Source organism: Sapajus apella, unplaced genomic scaffold (genome assembly GCF_009761245.1).
Source record: "Sapajus apella isolate SASKATOON/1434 unplaced genomic scaffold, GSC_monkey_1.0 scaffold64, whole genome shotgun sequence".
NCBI classification, from domain to species: domain Eukaryota; kingdom Metazoa; phylum Chordata; class Mammalia; order Primates; family Cebidae; genus Sapajus; species Sapajus apella.
The window spans coordinates 2,115,589-2,140,793 of record NW_022437004.1 but is presented as its reverse complement, the minus strand read 5'-3'; the positions used below and the strand labels follow the sequence as shown (position 1 = coordinate 2,140,793).

Genomic DNA, 25,205 nt, shown 5'->3' with positions numbered 1-25,205 from the left:
CCACCATGCCCAGCTAATTTTTGTATTTTTAGTAGAGACAGGGTTTCACCATGTTGTCCAGGCTAGTTTTAAACTCCTGGCTTCTAGTTATCCACCTGCCTCAGCTTCCCAAAGTTGTGACTTTACAGGCATGAGCCATGGCACCTTGCTTGCTTTCTTTTTTTTGAGACGGAGTCTCACCAGGATGGTCTCAATCTCCTGACCTCGTGATCTGCCTGCCTCGGCCTCCCAGAGTGCTGGGATCACAGGCATAAGCCACCATACCCTGCCTCATTTTTAAATAATGCAAAAATATCCTGTTATATTTCCAGCAGTCCCACTAGCCTCCCTTCCACTTTAACCAGCAAGACAGTTAAGTGAGATTAATCAATCAAAAAAGGAAGATAGAATTCACAAGGATTGTGTGCCTTCTTGTGCTTGGAATTTCTAATATTTGCTTATACTTTTCTTCTGTATCAAACCAAAGGAAGTTAATTTTGTTTTGCTTTTATTGACTTACCAGTATCAAACACCATTTTAAATTTTGAAGTCTGAAAAATTTTAAATATCCAATAAAACTTTCTGTAATAAACGACAGTATTTCTTTTTGATACTGATTCTTCTGACTTAAAATATAACCAACACTTATTTTTAAATGTACGGTAGGCTCATTCACAGATGTTTGTGGTTAAATGTGTAATATGTCCTGTAAGTGAAGAATCCATTCCATTACCAAACAGGGGCAGGTGTAGAAGAATCTAGTAGCAAAGTTCTGTTTTGCTGAGACTATTATCAAGCAAATTAAGTTGGAAAAACCTTAATTGAACATGATACTGCATGAGTATAAATTAATATATGACATATACACTTGTATATATTATTGTCATCTATCAATAGTAAACTGAGATTGCATTATAATCATGTGTCACTTGATTAGGTGATTTCATCATATGAACATCATAGATGGTACTTAACAAAACCTAGATGGTATGGTATACAACACACCTAGGCTACATAGTATGGCCCATTGCTTCTAGGCTACAAACCTGTATGGTGTTATTGTACTGAATACTGTAGGCAATTTTAACTCAGAGGTTAGTATGTATGTTTAAAAAAAATATGCATACCTGGTATTCTAGCTTTTGGAGCTTCTGGCCAAACTTATGTTCTAGTATGTGTTGTTTTTAACATCCTGTTCAACGTAGGCTTCGTAGGGCATGTCTGACCAATTGTACCTTCACTTACTACTACTGTTGTTTTTTTTTTTTTTTTTTTTTTGAGACATATCTTACTCTCTTGCCCAGGCTGGAGTGTAATGCACAATCTTGGCTCACTGCAACTTTCACCTCCCAGGTTCAAGTGATTCTCATGCCTCAGCCACTCAAGTAGCTAGGATTAAAGCTGTGTACCACCACGCCCAGTTAAATTTTGTTATTTTAGTAAAGACGGGGTTTCCCCATGTTGGCTAGGCTGGTCTCAAACTCAAAACTTCAAAGAGATACTCCCCACCTCAGCTCTCAAAGTACTGGGATAACAGATGTGAGCCACTGTGCCAGGCCCCACTTACTACAGATACTCAGGTGCATTAACTTACCCAGTTTACCTATGAAAAGTGTGAGAAAGCTAGTAGTATCCTTTCATCCCATGTCCTGTGAGTTGTCATACAGATTCTGTGAGGGTGCATGGATTCTGCCATATATGTGAACGTGTTCAGCTCTCTCTAGAGGCAGTGCATCCAGTGTTTAATATCTAAACATAGAAAAGCTACAGTAGTATGTGTTGTTTTTAACATCATGTTCAAATTCTCATGAAAAACAGTATTTTAACTAAAGTCAAAAATGTTGTCTCTTAGTGGGTTGTAAAATACAGAGGTACAGTAAAAAGACGGTATTATAATCTTAAGGGACCACCATGGTGTATATGGTCCATTTTAAGTCAAAATGTTATGCAAATGTGACTGTATATGTAATTGAATTTGCATCATCTCACTGGTTTAAAGGCATCTGCTCTTTATTGCCAGCTCAGTTCAGCCTTTACCTCTTACACTAAGAAAAGCGGGAAGAAATCAAGCTGGGCAAATATTCTACAACCCACTAAGGGATAACACTTGTGACTTTTTAAATTTAAAATACTGTTTTTCATGGGAATTTTAATCCAGACATGTGTTTCCTAATAAATGATCTTGGTATACATGATTTGATTATACTTGCCATAAAATTTTTAACATTGTCTGAAACTTTGTAGATTAAACCATATTAATTCAATAAGCATTTCAGAATTGTTTTTGGACAGTTCCCCCCACCCTTTTTTTTTTTTTTTTTTTTTTTTGCTTTTTGTTCTTGAGATAGAGTCTCACTTCTGTTGCCCAGGCTGGGGTGCAGTGGCATGATCTTGGCTCACTGCAGCCTCCACCTCCTGGGGTCAAGTGATTCTCCTGCTTCTGCCTCTCGAGTAGCTGGAATTACAGGCATGTGCCACCACACCTGGCTAATTTTTTGTGTTTTTATTAGACATGGTGTTTAACCATGTTGGCTGGGCTGCTATCAAACTCCTAACCTCAGGTGATCTGCCCACCTTGGCCTCCCAAAGTGCTGGGATTACAGGCGTGAGCCACCTCGCCTGGCCATTATCCCCCTTTTTAATGAAATAATTCCTAATACCAAAAGCATATTTATCTTACAAGTTTATATCTTTTTGCCTCTTCTCCTGCCTCTAATAACATTTATCTCATTGTCACTCAGTCACCTCAATCTTCTTGTGGCCCACCCACCACCAATCTCAAAACAAGGGGTATGTGTTTTTTATTTTTCTTAAAGCAGCATAATACTTCAGGAACCAATTTTTGTTTCATTTACAGTTACATTACAAACTACCTCAAAACTTAGTGGCTTCCAAAAACCAATTTCTCTTGCTCATGGTTTTATGAGTCAGTAATTTGGGAAGGACTTAATCTGGGCAGTTGGCTTTGGCTGGACCTGTAGGATTTACTTCTGTGATAACTTCTTCACTTGGGTTTCTGGTTCCTCTGTGCTTCTTGACCTCCCCACATGAATCTGTCATCCTCCAGGGCTTCTTCATAGTTGTCTCACAGTAGTCATACTTTATACTGCATGGTAGTTGATTTCTAAGAGAAATACCTCAAGAGCAAGTGTTCTGACAAAGTGGAAGCTAGACATGGGTAGGGTTATGCCTAGAACTGGCACAGGATTGATCACTTCAGTATTCTGTTTGTCGTATCTATGAAGGGACCCACCTCTCTGTTAAGCCTTGTGCTGGTTGGTTACCGAGAGTGATAGAAAGATGAGATGCTGTAAGCAAACCCTGGAGCAACTCTTCGGATGAAGTGTGAAAGAGAATAGGGTAACAATACAGCATTCTGTGGTAAAAGCTGTATTACAGGTCTTCCAAGTATGGTGACTTCCTGAAGATAGTACTGTTGAATTTAGAGTGAAGCACAGTTTTTAAGAATGAGTAAGGATTTATGGAGAGAAAATTATTCCAAGTAGAGGGAACAAGAAACCTATGCCATAGGATAGAGGTCTAAACAGTAGCAGTATGTGAGTGACCAAATTTAGGATATGCCTTCAACAGGTACATCAGCTCTTCAACTTAGATGCTGCTGCTGCTATTGACCTACGTGTATTTGAGGAAAATTGAGATGTAATAAGATATCCAGGGATGGAACTTATAATGTATTTTCCAAATAGTAATTACACTGTCACCGTGAACAGTTTTTTTAGGATCTGAACATCGGGGGCAAAGTAGGCTATTATCGGCTGGTCTGGGAAATAAACTCTGGTATGCTTTGTTTCTAGGATATAATTCATTTTGAATTCCTACTCAATTTATGGCAACATAAACTGTGATTTAGAGACCGGCGATTTAGAGACTTGCTATATTATTAATATTATTTCTCTGTAAAGTATCTCTTGGTTAGAGTTCTCTTCAAAATTGTCTAATGCAAGATTTCAATAAGAATGTATAGTGACTCTAGACCAAAAATTAGGATTATTTGAAATGTCATGAGAAGGAATGGTAGGAAGGATTAAATGACCAAGGAAAGCGTGGAAGCTAATGCTATATTTCATTGTCAAAATTAGACTTACTGTTTACAGCATGTTGACTTAAATAGTTTTCCAAAGTACCTTGGATTTTCTTTTTTACTTTAAATGTAAAAATATTTGATTCTTAGAGTTAGTCCATCTTTAATAATACGTTCAGTTACTTGAATTTTTACTTACCAGCACATTTGACAACAATCATAGTTTTAAACTAAATGAGTGTTAGCACTAGCCTATGAAGACAAGTAATTTGGGGATATTGTTCTAATACTTATACTTCTGAATTCTCTACTACAGGTTGTATACCAAAGTGATTAATTTCTGGGACACAGCAGAAAAAATTGAAATCTGGGAAATTTCTCTTCATGTTCCCTTTTTAAAAAATTCCTTTATGAGGAACCGGGGGCGGTAGCTTGTGCTGTAATCCTGACAGCTTAGGAGGCTGAGGCAGGAGGATCACTTGAGGCCAGGAGTTCAAGATCAGACTAGGTGATGTAGTGAGACCCTGTCTCTAAAAAAAAAAAAAAAAAGGCCGGGCGCGGTGGCTCATGCCTGTAATCCCAGCACTTTGGGAGGCCGAGGCGGGTGGATCACGAGGTCAAGAGATCGAGACCATCCTGGTCAACACAGTGAAACCCCGTCTCTACTAAAACTACACAAAAAATTAGCTGGGCATGGTGGTGCGTGCCTGTTAATCCCAGCTACTCAGGAGGCTGAGGCAGGAGAATTGCCTGAACCTAGGAGGTGGAGGTTGCGGTGAGCGGAGATTGCGCCATTGCACTCCAGCCTGGGTAACAAGAGTGAAACTCTGTCTCAAAAAAAAAAAAAAAAAAAAAAAAATATATTAGCTGTGTGTGGTAGTGCAAGCCTATAGTCCTGGATCGAGTTCCCCTAAGTAGCTAGGAGAATGGCTTGAGCCCAGGAGTTTGAGGCTGCAGTGAGCTATGATTGTGCCGCTGCACTGTAGCCTAGATGACAGATCAAAACCTCACCTCCAAAAAACAAAACAAAATTTAAATAAAGGAATTTAAAATTGCTATATTAAATTACAGTAAAAAATAGGAAGCAAAAACATTCAAGAGTCTAGGTCAGGCTAGAAAATGAGACCCTCTTCGGTATTTGCTTCCTGGCTGCTTTTGTTGTGTTGCAGTTTCCCCTGCATGCTAAGCCCTTCTGGTTTTCACATTTTTGTACTATGAAATACCTTTGGTTGGATTTGCAATTGCTTGCATGGTAAAGAGGGTAAATGTCTGTTTAATTTGTCTTTGTTTGTGGTTTCCTTCAGAATATAAGGCAGAGTACCTTGATTTTTCTGGACATTCTTTCTCACCTCTCCTCTCCCCCATACTGTTACTCTTTATAGCTGAGACTGCTGGTTATTTGCCAAAATCCATTTTCCCATTCTTGCATTAGTAAGAGTCCCTGAGTTTTACGTAAGCATGTGGCTGCTTATCTAGACCATATTTCCCAGTTTCCCTTGTAGCTAGGTATGCCATGTGGTTGAGTTCTGACCAGTGGGTTTGTATTAGAAGAGATGTGTACAGCTCTGGATCCTGCCCTAAGAAAAACTGTATCCTTAATTTTTTCTCCTTCCCAATGACTAGAATGCAAACATGGTAAAGGAATTACCAACAGATGTCCCATGCTACAAAATACAAGCCATAATAAGGAAGGCTTATCAAAAAGATAGAAGGAGCTTGGGTCGTACTAGCCTAGGACTATTAAGTGTGGACTGTTAACATGAGAAACTTTTATCTTGTTTAAGTCACTACTAGTTTTTCTTTAATTATAGCAACCCTGCCTGTATATCCATCCTTAAAAACTTCTGGAGTGCTGTGGGAAATTTATCTTGTTTGGGTCATCTGTTAGTATGCTAGGGACTGTGCTGATGCCCAGAGAGACGGAGAGTACTGGTGGAAGAGACGTTGGAAGATTTTTCTGGACTTCGATTGACAATTCTTTATTATAGGATGAATAAGCTTAAAAATCGACATGAGGCTTATGAATATGAACTATAATTAAAAAAAACAGGGATCCTATGGACTTAACAGAAACTTGTGCCCTAACATAGTTTACTCAGAGAAAGTTACAGAAACCATTTGATTTATGTGATCAATGAACTAAAGCATCCATTATGGAAATATTATGGAATATTTCTATTAAATGTCAGAAGTAACACAGCATAAGGAGACAAACAGTAAAACTGGTTTTTAAGCAGTAATAAGCAGACTTAACACTCTAAAAAAACTGAAGCAGTAAAGCAGAGAACAAATGTGAGACATGCAGAGTGTAAGAAGACAAGATATCCATTAAGTTAGTAAGGCAAGGTACCGATTGTGGTACTACTTGAAGTCCAGGTGAATAAGGTAAAGTATTAAAGATAAAATAGAAGAAAACTTTGCATTCCTAGCAGAAGAGCTTAGGGCTACAAATCAAGAATTGTGCACACTGCTGGGGATTGCATTCTTTTAATATTTTAAAAATTATATTAATAGAGACTTGTAACCAACCAGTAAAAAGGTTACTTTCTTTCTTTTTTTTTTTTTTTTTTTTTAGACAGCTTTGCTCTTATTGTCCAGGCTGGAGTACAATGGCATGATCTTAGCTCACTGCAACCTCCACCTCTCAGGTTCAAGCGATTCTTCTACCTCAGCCTCCCGAGTAGCTGGGTTTACAGGCATGCACCACCATGCCTGGCTAATTTTGTATTTTTAGTAGAAACGGGGTTTCACTGTGTTGGTCAGGCTGGTCTCGAACTTTTGACCACAGGTGATCTGCCCACCTCAGCCTCTCAAAGTTGTGGGATTACAGATGTGAGCCACCACCAAGCCTGGCCTAAAAAGATTACTTTCAAAGGACCTAAAATCATATTGACAGATTACTTCTCTGTGACAAATGCCAAAATACAATGAAGTTATCTCTAATTCCTCAGTTTGTCATTTGGTACAAAAGGGAAGTCATAGAACAGTCTTCTGTGCCAGACACAGTGCCTCACACCTGTGATCCCAGCACTTTGGGAGGCTGAGGCGGGTAGATCACCTGAGGTCGGAAGTTCGAGACCAGCCTGGCCAATATGGTGAAACCTTGTCTCTACTAAAAATACAAAAAATTAGCTGGACATGGTGGCAGACGCCTGTAATCACAGCTACTCGGGAGGCTGAGTTAGGAGAATCACTTGAACCCAGAGGTGGAGGTTGCCGTGAGCTGAGATTATGCCATTGTACTCCAGCCTGGGCAGCAAGAGCGAAACTCCAACTCAAAAAAATAAAAAGAACAACTTTTTATATGGATTTATACATAAATCTCCAGAAATACAGTACTGAATTACCTTTGCTAATTGGCACTTGAAACGGCACTAATGACTTTTAGCATTTGTGGTTCTCCTTTAAGGTATATAGTGTGATTGTATTTCTCCCCTTTGAAGTGAAACATGACCACTTGACTGGCTTTGGCCAGTGGCATGTGAGTGTAAATGTTAATGTCACTTTTGGTCAGAAGCCATTAGGTCTGTGTCTAATTTCCCACATTCCATTCCCCTATCCATTGTAACTGTGACGATATCTCAGGTGATAGATATTCTGTCACCTTGAATAAGGATGGTGTAAGAAGCTTCCTGTTATCCTTTTGTAGACATGTAATGTGAATAGAAATAAACCTTCATTTTAAGACACTGAGCTTTTAAAATTGTTATTCCATGATAACTTGATTTATCCTAACACATAAGGATTACAGAATAATAACTCTCAAACAACTGTGGTTACCTTTTTACAACATAAGAAGCCAGCATGGGCCGGGCGTGGTGGCTCATACCTGTAATCCCAGCACTTTGAGAGGCAAAGGCAGGCAGATCACATGAAGCCCAGAAGTTGAAGAGCAGCCTGGTCAACATAGGGGAACCCTGTCTCTACTAAAAATACAAAAATTAGCTGGGCGTGGTGGCACATGCCTGTAATCCCAGCTACTCAGGAGGCCAAGGCAGGAGAATCACTTCAACCTGGGAGGTGGAGGTTGCAGTGAGCCAAGATCGCACCATTGCATTCCAGCCTTGGTGACTGAGGCCTGGGTGACTGACTGAGACTCCATCTCAAAAAAAAAACAAAAAGAAGACAGTATGTAAGAAACACAGTGGTCTAGTAAGAAGACAGACATTTAATAAACTCAACACTTACTCCTATTTAAGGTACTTAAGAGAAGAATGCTGTTAAGACTTTCAGTTGTATGCATAATGTTGAAATGTTTCAGTTTAAAATCAAGAGCATTGTTTTGAAAGTTTTGACTAGTGCTTTGGATATAAAATAGAAATGAAAGTTAAGTTTTGGAAATGGAATATGTTTTTTGCCACTGATGTGGTTCTATATCTAGAATAGTCAAAAAAAATTAAGTCTATTAAAAGTGGCTGAATGTAAGCATATAAAATATAGCAATTAGTAGTTAGAAAATGAGATTTTTAACATGAGAAAAAATGTAGGTCTAGTTTTAAGCATGGCATACATATTATTTTGAAACCTAAAAAGACCTTGAGGAAAGAGTATTCCCTGGTTAAAGAAGATAAGAATTGTTCTCTCGTTCCCAAAATAATATATAGGTTTGGTGTCATTTAATTCAAAATCAGTAGCATATTGGTGGGAATGAGGTTTTTTTTTGAGATGGAATTTCGCTCTTTTTGCCCAGGCTGGAGTGCAGTGGCATGATCTCGGCTCACTGCAATCTCCGCCTCCTGGATTCAAGGGATTCTCCTGCCTTAGCCTCCCGAGTGGCTGGGATTACAGGCATGCACCACCACACCCAGCTAATTTTTATATTTTTAGTAAAGGCAGGGTTTCTCCATGTAGGTCAGGCTGATCTTGAACACCCAACCACAGGTGATCCACCCGCCTTGGCCTCCAAAGTGCTGGGATTACAGACGTGAGCCATCGCGCCCAGCTGGGAATGAGTTTTTAATTTATTGAGCTGTAATTGCATACAATAAAGTATACAGTTTGAATTTTGACAGTGCATGTACTGGTGTAACCCACACCTTAATATAGAGACCATTTCCTTCACCTTAGAAGTCATTTTGGCCAGGCGGAGTGTCTCATGCCTGTAATCCCAGCACTTTGGGAGGCCCAGGTGGTTCCGGATCACAAGGTCAGGAATTCAAGACCAGCCTGGCCAACATGGTGAAACCCTGTCACTACTAAAAATACAAAAATTAGCTGGATGTGGTGGCGTGCGCCTGTTATCCCAGCTACTTAGGAGGCTGAGGCAGGAGAATTGCTTGAACCTGGGAGGCAGAGATTGCAGTGAGCTGATTTCATGCCACTGCACCCCAGCCTGGGCAAAAGAGTGAGACCACGTCTCCTAACAAAAAAAAAAAGTCATTTTATGTCACTTGCCAGTCACTCCCATCCAGTAATAGCCACTGAACTGATTTCTGTTCTCAGATTATTTTGCCTTTTCTTCAGCCTCATATGAATGAAATCATGCAGTATGAACTTTTTTGTTACTGACATTTTGGGCTTGAAATAATTTCAGAAAAATTTCAAAAAGTTTTGAAAAGTATTTATGTTATTGCATGTATCAGTAGTTTGTTTACTGAAGAATATTCCATTGCACACATTTTTCTGTTGATGGGTTGTTTCTAATGGGTAAATATACACTCACTCCATCCCTCAGTGTCCTTAGGGGACTGGTTCCAGGACCTCCCTTAAATACCAAAATTTGCTGATGCTGTAGTCTCTGATATAAAATGACATCATATTTGCCTATCACCTGTGCACATCCTCCTATATTCTTTAAATAATCTCTGGATTACTTACATAGTGTAAATGCTATGTAAATAGTTGTTATGTCTGTACATGTTCAGTGCAGGGGCATTTTTTCCCCAAATGTTTTCAATCTGCAGTTGGTTGAATCGTGGATGCAGAATACACAGATACAGAAGGCCAACTCAGTTTAAGAATGGAATTGCCAGATTATAAGATAGGTGCCAAAGTGAACCACTTTAAACTGGCGCATGATTTTTGACAACTACTCTCGGTTTCTTCTTGAAAAATAAAGAGATAGAATTTGTATTCTCTTCAGAATATGGTAAAATGTTTTAGTTAATATTCTTTAGACATCACTCATATATGGATTGAGAGCTATACATGTGTGAAATACATAAATACAAATATTGGGTGCATTTACTTTTTTGGATGGGGAACTTGATTAAAAATGTTAAAGATCACACTCTAGATGGAGGAAGGAATAGTGCATATATATGTATTATAGTAGTGTTAAGTTTTCTTTGATACTATTTCTTTGTTAAGTTTTCTTCACATAGACTATCTGGTGTTAACTATACAAAAATCAGTGTGTGGTAAAGAGGGAAACTAGTGGAAGTTCATGTGTTTCTCTGTTTCTAGAACATTAAAGGATATGTTAAGTCTTGTGTGTTTGCTAATTGGCTGGCTTCTTTCTTTTGAAAGGTTGATTATACCCAGGCATGGCTGTCTTGTACCACCTAGCCCTTGAAAAATTTTTGTCTTGCAGCTTTCTTCCAGAGCAACATGTAAAAATACTACTCCATTTAGATTTTCCTCAAATGAAAATGCTTTATGTATTCTATTTTTTTTCTGAATGGCCTTGCCCTATTTCTTGTTACTCATGCACTTAATCTGCTGGACTAGTTGTAGTTTCATGGTATGCTAATTGAGTTATTTTGGAAACTTTATTCCTTATGAATGCTCTTTTGAGTAGTAAAATATAAAAAAAGGGAACAGCTCTTAGCACAAACCACAGATTCTTGAATAAGTCATTTAGATCATTCTTACGTATGTGGAAAAATTACATCACCACTCAGTGCTGCGTTTTCTATTTATACTATACTACCTTAAAAAAATCCATCTTGTGTTTTTAATAATAATATAAAGCAGACAGCAAATGTAACTCATGGTAAGGTATTTCAGAAAATGCTATGAAATGAAGCATCTTCACTAACTAATGGTTTATCTTTAGATTTCTAGATAGACTTAAAAGATCTGGGCATATCTTCCTACCTTTTCATTTATGCCGTTCTCTTAATATACTCATCTATGTTAATAAAAATATTACAAGTTAATGATGACATTTGATGATTTTTTTAGCTGGGTTTGAAGACCACAGTGATTTTTGGTGGTTTTTGTTCTGTGCATGTTTGTGTTTTTATTTTGTCAAATAGGAAAGTTAGATTCTTTTTTCTCTCCTTGAAAACATGTGCATGGAAACACCATTGTATCACTTTAATTGTTGGATGCTATTAAAGGGACTAAATTTTGTCTAAAAATACTATGTTCGTGTTTATGATGAATTTAGTGAAAAGAGCTTGTCATGAAACAGGCATAATTATCTAATTTAAATTTTAGGAAAACATACAAAATAGGTGTATACACACAAATGAAAAACACAGACCAAATATGAAAACTATAGTGGTCGTCACTGGGTATTGGGAATGCAGGTAATTTTTTTCTAACATACCTTTTTTTAGTGAGCAAGTATTCTCTTCTAAAAAGGAAGAAAAGTTGATCTCTTTAGTGTGATTTCTTTGGGACATGGGCTTGTTGGTGAATAATATTCACTGCACAATGGTAAGGTTTCAGTGCGCAATGACAATTTATACTTTTAAGTATCTTTTTAAAATCTGTATAATTAGAATTGCTTTCTAAGTTTAGTGATGTTTATTATGAGGAGGAGGAAACAGAAGTCCATGTAATTCTGTCCATCTAACACTTTTCTCCTTATTTCAGGCCACCTGCTCAATGAGATACATTAAAATTGTCTTCTAACTTACCGCCCTGCTTCTGTCTTCCTTGGCTGTTCTCATTGCATACAGGAATGGCAGATGGGAACTCTGCCTCTAATCTCAATCCCTTTGTAATGTGGACACATGGTAGTCCAAGTGATAATCTGCTTTTCCTCTGGTGATTCAGCTGCTTAAAGAAAAAACATTTTTCTTTTGGGTGTGGTGGCTCACTCCTGTAATCCCAGCACTTGGGGAGGTCAAGGTGAATGGATCGCTTGAGCCTAGGGGTTCAAGACTAGCCTGGGCAACATAGCAAAACCCCATCACTACAAAAAATACAAAAATTAGCCAGGTGGCAGTGGTGTACATCTGTAGCTGCTTTCTTGAGCCTAGGAGGCAGAGGCTGTAGTGAGCTGAAATTGTGCCACGGTACTCAAGCCTGGGTGACAGAGCGAGACCCTGTCTCAAAAAAAAAAAAAAAAAAAAAAATTTGTCAGAGCCTTCAGGAATGAATCATTCTGTTGAGCATTTGTTTACTTTAGAAAGGGTCTCACTCACCCATGCTAGAGTGCAGTGGTGCAGTCACGGCTCCTTGCAACCTCAACATCCTGGGCTCAGGTGGTCCTCCCACCTCAGCCTCCCTACAGGCACATGACACTACACCCAGCTAATTTGTTTTTGCATTTTTTGTAGAGACAGGGTTTCACCGTGTTGCCCAGGCTGGTCTTGAACTCCTGGGCTCAAGTTATCTTCCTCAGCCTCTCAAAGTGCTAGGATTACAGTTGTGAACCACCATGCCTGGACTTTTCTTAAATCTGTCACTAAGATTAGATTATATGATCACTATACTCTAATTGTTTATGAGCGTTTAAGTTAATTTTCATGTAGAAAATTAAAAAGTTAGCATGGTCTAGGTGGAATTCCTTCTGTTTTCTCTGTTCTTTGCCGTCCTGATCAATTACTTGCAACAGAGCATTTAGAAACTTTTGAAGTCTTCTATGGAGATTAATGTTTTAAACTGATGCCTCTCCCTTATCATCCCCACCAAAAATGGAGGACCTCAGAATATTTGCTATCTTTCTAATTTTCATAGCAGTAAGTAGCAAATATTGAGCACTTAGTGCTACTTTTGAAGCACTTTACACGCACTATACATGGGCATTATAACTTATTTAAACTTTGTAATCTTTAAAATATGAGGTTAAGGAGAATTTTAAAGCCGAGGTAATAAAGACATAGAAATGAAGTAATATTCCAAGGCTAAGCAGCAAATGGCAGAGTTTATACTCTTGACTATTATATTAATTGACTTAATTGTAACTTCTAATTGCTGCAGTAACTGGTTTCTGCAGTTTCTTTCTTTCTGCTTGCTATGTATACACAGATGAAATGGTCTGGTTCCTATGTTCAGCTTCATCACACTGAACTAAAAAAGCTCATGTTTTACAGTTGTAGTGTAGAACAGACTATGATGTGCATTTCTGTTCTGTGTGATCTTAGACTAGTTAATCTTATTTGTAAAGTGGCAATAAAAGTGGGACCTACCTAAGGCTGTGAAGATTAAATGAGAACGTTTACAAAAGGGCACAACGAATAGCATGTGTAAGTATTCAGTGTTAACCTTTGTCTACTCTGAAGGTATTGCCAGACATTGAACTTTCTCACCAAAACAGTAATTAATAAGGTTTACTTGTTTCTGCTTTTTCTGACATGATATATTTAGATGCTGCCTCTTTGCTTAAAGAGAAGAGTTTGCCTACCAGGCTTTCTTTTCAGTGATTCTAGGCTTGAAGTTTATTCTTTATAAATTATTTGACCAAATATATTTTTCATCAAATTGTTACTTTGGGACAGAAGCTTAGGCTTATTTTCTGTGAAGCATTTCCCATGAAAACATAGTGACTTTTTAATATTAAATTATGTGCATTAATACCATTCTGAAAAATGTTTTTTCCCATGCCTGTTGCAAATTTTGTGCATTTGGTTCTTAATCATTATTACTACCTTTGCATCACATATGAACAGCTGTACTTTGCTACTTTTGACTAATTCTTTTTCTTCCAAGAATTAGAATATCATAGCATAATGTTTCAAGAGGATTATTATTGGACTGGCACAGTAGTTAAAGGAATTCTTTAGGACAAATGTCTGAAATGTGATATTTAAGCTGAGGCCTAGATGTCCATGTTGAGATTTCCTGGGAATAAAATGGCTTAGTTGGGCATTGGACAGTGTAGTTAAGTAAACCTTATCTTGACAAAATGATTCAGATGTGTACATGTATTCTTAGGTGACCGGGTTATCGATGTGGGATCTGAATGGAGAACTTTCAGCAATGACAAAGCAACAAAAGATCCATCTCGAGTTGGAGATTCTCAGAATCCTCTTCTGAGTGATGGTGATTTGTCTACCATGATTGGCAAGGTAATAAGTCCATTTCGCAGGCATTACCAATTGCAGGGTGACCTGAGAGTTTGGAGACTTTGCATAAGTATCAGTCACTGCACCAATGGAAAATCTGGACTTATCTAATAAGATTTGCTAGTAATATCATTGTGAATGATGGCTAACTTGTGTATTTCTTCCATTTTAAAGTGGGGAAGATCATTAAATCAAAATTAGCCTTTGTATCAGGCTCTTTTTTTCATAAATCGCATTCTGTATACACACAAAACATGAGTATAGTGTGATCTTCATGAATTAATATTGATATATTCTTCGATTATCAAGAATGTCTTCTCTTTTCCCTCTGTACCACCTAAGATAAATGGGAGGTCAGTGTAGCCTCTTTTCTAATATTAGCGAGTTTATGACTTATCTAAACTTTTACATTTCTTATCTGTAAAATGAGTATGAGTACTTACAGAGATTTTTGAGGGTTTCATGAGAATGTATGTAAAGTACTTCTATAATATGTACTGTGCGCTCAGTAAGTGGTAGCTGCTATTATTATGTAAGGCAGTAGCATAATTTCCTTGGCAGCCTGACTCTCTTGCTCTGTTATCCGAGTTGGAAGTAATAGTGACAGTATTACTAAGAACTAATCAAAGATGTATATTCTATTTTATGACTTCATATGTATATTGCATAGTCTCCTTTTTTTTTCTTTTTCAAACAAGTTTTGTTTAAAACTTGTCTGGCCAGGCACAGTGGTTCATTCCTGCAATCTCAGCACATTGGGAGGCTGAGGCTGGTAGATCACGAGGTCAGGAGTTCAAGACCAGCCTGGCCAAGGTGGTGAAACCCTGTCTTTACTAAAAATACAAAAATTAGCTGGGTGTGGTCATGGGTGCCAGTAATCCCGGCTATTCAGGAGGGTGAGGCAGAGAATTGTTTGAACCCCAGAGGTGGAGGTTGCAATCAGCTGAGATCGCACCACTGCACTCTATGCTGGGTGCCAGAGCGAAACTCCGTCTAAAAAAAAGAAAAAGAAAACTTTTCTGGGCAACAGGCTGGAGTAAGTACAATGGCATAGTCACAGCTCACTGCAGGCACAAACAACTGGGCTCCAGTGATCCTTCCGCCCTGGCCTCCCAAGTAGCTTAGCACTACACGCCCATACCACCACACTTGGTTAGTTTTGATTTTTTAAATTTTTTTAGCCAAGCCCAGTGGCTCATGATTGTAATCCCAGAGCTTTGGGAGGCCAAGGCTGGCGGATCACTTGAGGCCAGGAGTTCAAGACCAGCCTGGCCAACATGGTGAAACCCCATCTCTACTAAAAATACAAAAAAAATAGCCAGGCTTGGTAGTGGGCGCCTGTAATTCCAGCTACTCTGGTGGCTAAGACAGGAGAATCTCTTGAACCCAGGAGGCAGAGGTTGCAGTGAACCAAAATAACACCACTCTACTCTAGCCTGGGTGACAAAGCAAGACTCTGTCTCAAAAAAAAAATTTTCTTTTGTAAAGACAGAATCTCTCTCTGTCGTCCAGATTGGTCCTGGTTTTAAGCAATCCTCCCGCCTCAGGCTCCCAAAGCACTGGGATTACAGGCATGAATTACCATGCCGAACCCTGCATATTTTGTTTTTGAGACAGGGTCTAACACTGTCGCCCAGGTGGGAGTGCGGTAGCATGATCTCAGCTCACTGCAACCTCTACCTCCCAGGCTTAGGTAATCCTTCCACCTCAGCCTCCCGAGTAGCTGGGATCATAGGTGTGGGCCATGACATCTGGCTAAGTTTTTGTTGTTTTTTTGAGAGACAGAGTTTTGCCATGTAGCCCAGGCTGGTCCCAAATTCTTGGGCTCAAGTGATCTGCCCACCGCGGCCTCCCAAGGTACTGGGATTACAGGCGTGAGCCATCGTGCCTGGCCAAGATAAAAATATTTTTAAGCTGCTACATTTTTCATATAATAAATTTCCATGTGTACTTGGGAATATTTCTGGATTTCTGTCTTGTCTTGTCCTGGTCCAGTTAGCCGAATGCCATGCCACACTGTTCTAATATTTATTAACTAGTTTTCCCTCATTGCTCTTCTTTTTCAGCATTTTCTTCACTAGTCTTTTCCATTTAAAAGTTAAGTTTGTTTCATTTTTTAAAACAAAATGTTGTTCACCAGCGTTATTTGTATCTTTGGAGTTTATCTTGATTTTCCTTAGCTCTATTAATACAATGTTTTATGTTATTAGGTTCTCTAATAATATATTTCTGAAATAGTTTCCACTTGGTTGATAGATACTACCTTTCAATGCATTGTTGGATTCTGTTTTCTGTGGGGTTTTTTGTTTGTTTTTTGAGATGGAGTCTTGCTCTGTCACCCAGACTGGAGTGCAGTGGCGTGATCTCAGTTCACTGCAGCGTCCACCCCAGGTTCAAGTGATCCTCCTGCCTCAGTTTCCTGAGTAGCTGGGATTACAGGAGCCTGCCCCCATGTCCAGCTAATTTTTGTATTTTTAGTAGAGATGAGATTTTGCCATGTAGATCAGGCTGGTCTCAAACTCCTGACCACAGGTGATCCACTCATCTCAGCCTCCCAAAATGTTGGGATTACAGGCGTGAGCCACCATACCTAGCTCATTCGTTTTGTTCTTTTGAGACAGGGTTTCTTTCTGTCACCCAGTCTAGAGTGCAGTGTTTCTTTCTGTCACCCCGTCTATAGTGCAGTGGTACAGCTAACTGCAGCCTCCAACTCCCAGGCTTAAGTGACCCTCCTGCCTCAGCCTCCCGAGAAGCTGAGACCACAGGCATGCACCATCACACTCGGCCTGTTTTTTAATATTTAATATTTTCACTGGGCTTTTGGTCAGATTAATTTGTAAATTGACATAGGGAAAATTGACTTCTTCATGAGAAATCTTGTGTCCAAAAACTCATGTCATAATGCCTTTTCATTTCCTTACGTATCTTATGTAGCCTTCAGGAGATGTTTGAAAGTTTTCTTCATGAACATCTCACGTGTTTCTCAAGTTTATTCCTAGATTTTTTGTTGTTGTTGTTGTTGTTGTAATTGAAATACTCGCTTTCATTGTCTTTTAACTGGTTGATTATACATATGAAGGGTATTGATTTCTACTTATCTTGACCTTGCTGCTTTAATGAATTATTTATAGCATCAGCTGTTTTTTAGTGATTTTCTTGCATATTCCAGATATATAAAGATAGTATCTGCAGATAGTTTATCACCTCCTTTCCAGTTTGGTACTTCTGATTTTTCTCTTGCTTAATAATATTGGCTAGTTTTTCCAATAGTGTTACAAAATGGTAGGAGTAGGAGGTGCCTTTGTCTTGTGATTTTGGTGATGATGCTGGTAATGTTTCTCCATTAATTATATTACTGGCTTTGGGCAGAGGAGAGGAGTTTTCTAATGTAAAGAATTACTCATTTGTAGTGTACTATGAGTTATCAAAGGTGAACTTGAATTTTGTTCACTTACCTTTTTAGCACCTTGGAAACAATCATGATTTTTCTCCTTAGATCTATTAATACAATGTTTTACATTATTTGATTTTCTAATAATAGCTTGTGGAACAGTCTCCACTTGATGATGATATACTACCTTTTAATATGCTATTGGATTCTATTTTCTAATATTTAATATTTTTATCATATAAGTGAAATTGGACTTTTTTCCATTGTTTTGCCAAGTTTTCATATCATATTTTTATTTATATGCTTTAAGCATCTCATATGCTGTGTTCTTTAGCAGTTGTTTAGAATTACATGTTCCTTAAGTATTTGATAGAAACCCTCTTTGAAACACCTTAACTTGATACATTTTTCACTTGAGGGATGGGCAGGATGCACAGTGCAGGTTTCTAATCTATATAAAATCAGATCGTGTAAGTTTTATTTTCATAGAAATTGTCCATTATTCATGCTCTGCAAAATTTTTTTTCATAGTCCTAAAACTGTTTTATAGGGTACAGGAGCTGCAAGTTTTGATGAATTTGGGAATTCTAAGTACCAGAATCGGAGAACAATGAGCAGTTCTGATCGGGCAATGATGAATGCATTCAAAGAAATCACTACCATGGCAGACAGAATCAATCTACCTCGAAATATAGTTGTAAGTTCTTGTCTACCTCCTTTAAGCCATTCTGGCATTGACTTAGCATAATTTAACGAACACATGAAATTTTGATATTGCAACTAATTAAATAGCATAGAGTTAAACTTAGTTTCTCTGCTTTGAAGGATCGAACAAATAATTTATTCAAGCAAGTGTATGAACAGAAGAGCCTGAAGGGAAGAGCTAACGATGCTATAGCTTCCGCTTGTCTCTATATTGCCTGTAGACAAGAAGGGGTTCCTAGGACATTTAAAGGTAAGTTTTTAGCTTTTTTTCTTTTTTTTTTGAGATGGAGTGTTGCTCTGTCACCCAGGCTGGGGTACAGTGGCGCAATCTTGGCTCACTGCAACCTCCGCCCCCCAGGTTCAAGCAATTCTCCTGCCTCAGCCTCCTGAGTAGCTGGGATTACAGGCACGTGCCATCAAGCCCAGCTAATTTTTGTAGAGATGGGGTTTTGCTATGTTGGCCATACTGGTCTCGAACTCCTGACACCAGGTGATCTGCCCACCTTGGCCTTCCAAAGTGCTGGAATTAACAGGCGTGATAGTGTATACCTTTACTTTTAGCTACTTGGGAGGCTGAGGCAGAAGAATTGCTTGAACCCGGGAGGCGGAGGTTGCAGTGAGCTGAGATCATGCCACTGCACTGCAGCCTGGGTGACAGAGCAACAGTCCGTCTCAGGGAAAAAAAAAAAGAAAATGGCAGTGAAGTTTTTTCTTTTGAGATATATTGTTTGCACTTTTACACTTCAGTTGGAGGCTTAGAAAGAACTGGTATTTTTTATCCAGTTTGCAGTTACATGTGAACACGTGACCAGTTGTTCACAGTGTTGCACACTGACTTTCACTACCAAAGCTCAGTTTAGCTGAAGACTATACTTACCCTTCATTCATCCATTCAGTATTTTTTATGTTTTCTTATGTAAAAGTGAAGAGGTGATGGCCTTGATCATCTTTTTTATTGTTATAAGTACAACAGGGCTTTTGTTAAATTTCTTCAGAAAGTGTATGATGGTTGCATCTGGGAATAACACCATCAGATATTTTTTCTCATCGAGCCACAGCTCATAATCGCAGGGATTTCATGTACACATGACATTGTGTTGCCTAAGAGACACTCTTCAGCTTCTTTCATCTTGATAACACACCGCTTACAACAGATTAATATGTAAATATCAAAGAATTTTTCTTTAAAGAAATTTACTTGCATGGATTAATCTTTAGAGAAGTTAATATTTTGAAAGATTAAGACCTAAATTTAAAGAGTGAGGAACATTAGGCTGGGTGCAGTGACTCACACCTGTAATCCCTGTACTTTGGGAGGCTGAGGCAGGTAGATCACCTGAGGTCAGGAGTTCAAGGCAAGTCTGGCCAAAATGGTGAAACCTCATCTCTACTAAAAATAGAAAAATCAGCCAGGTATGGTGGTGCACGCCTGTAGTCCCAGCTACTCAGGAGGCTGAGGCAGAAGAATCACTTGAGCCCGGGAGGTGGAGGTTGCAGTGAGCCGCGATCATGCCACTGTGCTCCAGCCTGGGTGACAGACTGTCTCAAAAACAAAGTGTGATGAACATTAAAGTTAACTGAGAAATTTGCAGTTACCTCTGTGGGAAGTATCACTGAGAGGATTAGGGTTTCATCTTTAAGGCATGATTGAATGTTTTACAATTAGAATGTATATTATGTTTATAATAAGAAATGGTAGATTTTAAAATGAACTATATGGCTTAAATAATTGACATATTTAAACTTTTTTTCTTTTAGAAATATGTGCTGTATCACGAATTTCTAAGAAAGAAATTGGTCGGTGTTTTAAACTTATTTTGAAAGCGCTAGAAACCAGTGTGGATTTGATTACAACTGGGGACTTTATGTCCAGGTTCTGTTCCAACCTTTGTCTTCCTAAACAAGTGCAGATGGCAGCTACACATATAGCCCGTAAAGCTGTGGAACTGGACTTGGTTCCCGGGAGGAGCCCCATCTCTGTGGCAGCAGCAGCTATTTACATGGCCTCACAGGCATCAGCTGAAAAGAGGACCCAAAAAGGTAGGGTTTGTCCTCAGGAAGGGTGGCAGTAAACTGTGAATTTTGCAACATGTGATTGTTTTTCCATTTTAAGTGTGAAGCAGGTAAATATCAATAACCCACGTCTTGCCGGGCGGGGTAGCTCATCCGGGTGGGTCACCTGAGGTCAGGAGTTCGAGACAAGCCTGACCAACATGGTGAAACCTCATCTCTACTAAACTTACAAAATGAGCCTGTAGGCCCTGCTACTCAGGAGGCTGAGGTAGGGGGATTGCTTGAACTTGGGAGGCAGAGGTTTCAGTGAGCCGAGATGGTGCCATTGCACTCCAGCCTGGGTGACAGCAAGACTCTGTATCAAAACAAACAAACAAATAAACAGACAAAAACAACCCACATTTAAGACATCATTCCTCAGCCTCAAAACGTTAAGAAAATATGTTTTGCTTTTAAGTAGCTCATAAAGTGTTCAGAGAGAGAAACTTGTTACACAAACTAAAGTTTTTTTTTGTTTTTTTTTTATCTTTTATTTTTACAAGTTCTTTTTTGTCCCCTAAATGTATTACTCCTGATCATTTTGAATACTCATTTCCTCCCCGAACTTAACTTTTTAAATCTTAGGGGTCAGGGAGGCATGCTTTGTTTCTCACTGCTTGGCATGGGATCCTACAGATAGACACACTGTCAAATATGTGTTGGCCATCAACCTTTAACATTCTGTGAAGCCTGGTTTTTTTTTTTTTTCCCATCTTGTACAGTATTTTACAAATTTTAATACAAATTCTGAAATAAGTAGATGTAAATAGTTCAGCCTTCTAAAACCATGTTTGAATTTAGTGTTATAGGAAAACTTTCACCAGAAGTAGTAAGTGGATTTCTTTTCGTTTTTCCTTTTTTTTTTCTTTTTGAACAGTCTCGCTCTGTTGCCCAAGCTGGAGTGCAGTAGTACAATCTCAGCCGACTGCAACCTTCACCTCTTGGGTTTAAGTACTATTCTTGTGCCTCAGTTTTCCGGTTCTCGTGCCTCAGCTTCCTGAGTAACTGGGACTGCAGGCACATGTCACCATGCTCAGCTAATTTTTGGATTTTTAGTAGAGATGGGGTTTCACCATGTTGGCCAGGCTGGTTTCAAATGCCTGGCCTCGTGATTTGCCTGCCCGCCTCCGCCTCCCAATGTGCTAGGATTATAGACACAAGCCACCACGCCTGGCCCAATGACTCCCTTTTAAATTTAGAAGTGACTACTCCTTTCTAAATCTTTGAGGATTATAGAAATTATTCATGAGCAAATGCATATAAAGAAATTCACAAGCTAGGTGCAGTGACCAGCCTGGCCAACATGGCAAAATCTTGTCTCTCCTAAAAATACAAAAATCAACCAAGCATAGTGGTGCACACCTGTAGGAGGCTGAGACATGAGAATCTCTTGAACCTGGGAGGCAGAGGTTGCAGTGAGTCTAGATCCCACCGCTATACTTCGGCCTGGGAGATGGAGAGACTCGTCTCAAAACAAACAAAAAAGTGAGTTAGTGGGTTGCTGGCCTCAATAACTTTGTAATACCGTATTCACAGCAGCCTTCAGCTTAGGCTGTATGTTGATAAGAGTCATAAATGATACAGAGGAATAATTAGAGAAAGGAAGCCAATCATTAGTTATTTAAATGAGCCATTATCCATTCCCTTTGGCCTTCACTCATGTTTTAAGGAAATTTTGAATCTGTAGTAAAATTGAGAAGTTGGAGCTAGGCAGCTTGTTCTTGAGGCACATTCTTAGTTGTAAAGTTTATTCTAATGAGCAACACAAAAACATTAATCTTGGTGCCTTCTGCTTTTTAGCTTTATATGAAATGTCTTCAAATTTAAGGTCCTTTTCTTCCCTGCACAGCAGGCAATTGACAGTCAAATTGTTGGCATTTATTGGAATTTAGATCTAGAATAATGCAGTGAGATAAAGAAATTTAAAATTAGCTAATTGCACAGTGATGGGAAGCATTCACAGTGAAAATCACTAGAATCTCACTGATTTGAATCAACTGAAAAGGTGGTAAAATGAGTTTGTATTAAAATACGTTTAGGTTGGGCACAGTGGCTCACGCCTGTAATCCCAGCACTTTGGGAGGCCAAGGCGGGTGGATCACCTGAGGTCAGGGGTTTGAGACCAGCCTGGGCAACTTGGTGAAACTTCATCTCTACTAAAAATATAAAAATTTGCTGGGTGTAGTGGCAGGTGCCTATAATCCCAGCTACTCAGGAGGCTGAGGCAGGAGAATTTCTTGAACCTCAGAGGCAGAGGTTGTAGTGAGCCAAGATCTTGCCATCATACTCCAGCCTGGGTGACAGAGTGAGACTCCATCTCTAAATAAATAAATGATGTTTAAAAATCCATTTTAATAAAATATTCATAATACGTAACCAAATATTGTAGTGGCAGTCCTTTGTTTTTTAACGACTTTGAAAGGAAAAAAGGGATAGTGACTTTAAGGGTAAAAGTGGGTCTGTTAAGATTCTGTAACAGACTAGAAATGTTCATATGAGCTCGAAATACTTGCTTAAGTATGTGCTTGTATCAGTGAAAAAATATAAAAATTTACGTATGCTTTAATAGCTATTGATCTCTGATGTATTACATAGAAAAAAGATTGTAGAACAGTATTTATAGTGTCACATTTTGTTTTTAATAAGGACCTCTTAACAGAAGTTAGCTGGGGGAGATTTTACATGGGAGCTTTCAAACACATAAATGTAAAGTGAATTTCTTTACAAGAATGTATTTGTGGAGTACTTCTGTAATCCTCAAAGATTTATAAAGAAAAAGGAGCAGTTCTAAATATGATATCCAGTATAGTATAACACTCCTACAGCTAAGATCTGAAGACTATTCACGTTTTATATTAGTTAAACCCTTTAAAACATTGACAGCCCTGTAAAGTAGTAACTACTAGTACCATTTTTATTGTTACTAACTTTAGCTCCCACTTTCTACCTTTTAGTATGTATTTCCATTATTGGTTTTTAGAAATTAGCACTTCGGGTTTTGTCTTTAAGTTTGGCACTTTATACTATCATATCTCACAAATTATAATGCAGGTAGTAAACAGGAGGTAGGATGGAAGTGACAGTTAATGTTTTGCTTTTTGTCTTTTAGAAATTGGAGATATTGCTGGTGTTGCTGACGTTACAATCAGACAGTCCTACAGACTCATCTATCCTCGAGCCCCAGATCTGTTTCCTACAGACTTCAAATTTGACACCCCAGTGGACAAACTACCACAGCTATAAATTGAGGCAGCTAAGTCCAATTCATGAATACAGAACTTTGCCTATTGTACATAGCCTATACAAAATGCTGCGTCAAGCCTTTCGTGAGGAAGAACAAGACATGGTACGCATTCCAGGGCTGACTACTATTGCTTGGCATTCTGTATGTATATAGTAGTGAAACATATTTAATGATTTAAATTTCTTATCAGATTTCTTTTGTAGCAATCTAGGAAACTGTATTTTGGAAGATATTTGAAATTATGTAATTCTTGAATAAAACATTTTGCAGACTAAAGTTTTTGTTATAATTACATGTTACGTGTAACTTATACATAATTACAAATAATGCAAATCATTGCAGCTAATAAAGCTGATAGGTTCTCAATTTGCATTATTTTTCTTATATATACAGTTTTTTTGATAAATCCATGGAAAGAGCAAAAGCTTTTGAGAACCGTTGTTAATATCAACATCATATTTAGTTTCCAGTTTGAAAGGATGTGTATGTGAGATTTATTAATATGTATGTTATTAAACAAAAAGTGATGAGCTTGGGCCTTGAAAGGTACCAGATTGAGAAAGATTAAAATGTTCTAAATATGTGATTTTCTCAGCTTATTGAGCAGAGATGATGCTGGTAAGTTAATAGTAGCAGCAGATCAACAGATTTTAATTTCTGAATGTTAAAATCTAATGCTGTAGAATCTGCATATCTCTGGTTCTATTTTATTCTTTGTTATGCTTACTGGTATGCTCAGAGGCTAAAGAGCATTACATTTATTATTTATTTACTTAGTTTTTGAGACATAGTCTCACTCTTTTGCCCAGGCTGAAGTGCAGTGGCGTGATCTCAGCTCACTTCAACCTCTGCCTCCCGGGTTCAAGGGATAAGGGATTCTCCTGCCTTAGCCTCACGAGTACCTGGGATTACAGACAGGCTCCCACTACCACACCCAGCTAATTTTTTTTCTGTTTTTAGTAGAGATGGTTTCGCCATGTTGGACAGGCTGGTTTAGAACTCCTGACCTCAAGTCCATCGTCCTCAGTCTCCCACAGTGCTTAGATTACAGGCGTGAGCCACCACACCTAGCTTAAAGACCATTTTAAATAAGATTTAAATGGGCCTGGGATTTTCCAGGAGCTGTTTTTAACCAGCACCCTTTACATGATTGTGATGTGTTAGAAGTTTTGTGTATCACTCTTTGAGGAACAATGATATAAGGTCATTTGACCTCTACCCATTGTAAGAGAAGACCAACATTTTGCTCTTTGATCAGGTAGTTTTTACAAGGGACTTGTATCCATCTAGACATCGCCACTATTCACTGCTCTGGAAACAGATGTCATGGTTCTGAAACATCTGAAAGGAGGTTAGCACCAGATTAGAAAGACAGTCTCCTGTTGTGGCCTGGTGAGCAAGGTCAGACTCTGGCTCATAGAGGGACTTTCCTTTAGAAGAGCAGACCTCCACTGCCATTCTGCTGACCATGGAACGGGAATGGGTGTTGGTACCATGAAGACAAGTGGTATTTCTCCCTTGAAAAAAACATAAGGCACTCACCCAGTATGGCTCACAGCTGGGGGAGAACACCAGAAAAGATACTATCATCCAGTCATGTAGAACCTGTCC

General features: G+C 38.6%; 1 protein-coding gene across 4 annotated transcripts in view; it reads left to right on the top strand.

Annotated features, from left to right (window-relative positions):
• GTF2B (general transcription factor IIB) overlaps positions 1-23,957 on the top strand; it is a 33,688-nt gene extending 9,731 nt beyond the window's left edge. For 3 of the 4 annotated variants that reach the window (XM_032247800.1, XM_032247799.1, XM_032247798.1), the window contains exons 3-7: positions 14,072-14,205; positions 18,144-18,290; positions 18,419-18,548; positions 20,057-20,338; positions 23,460-23,863. In XM_032247800.1, coding sequence (XP_032103691.1) covers positions 14,072-14,205; positions 18,144-18,290; positions 18,419-18,548; positions 20,057-20,338; positions 23,460-23,593 — 827 coding nt within the window. In that variant the 3' untranslated portion in view covers positions 23,594-23,863. Of the gene's footprint in view, positions 1-14,071; positions 14,206-18,143; positions 18,291-18,418; positions 18,549-20,056; positions 20,339-23,459 lie in introns of all 4 variants that reach the window. The other variant, XM_032247797.1, reaches the window with a different exon arrangement.
• The last annotated feature ends 1,248 nt before the right edge of the window (positions 23,958-25,205 follow it).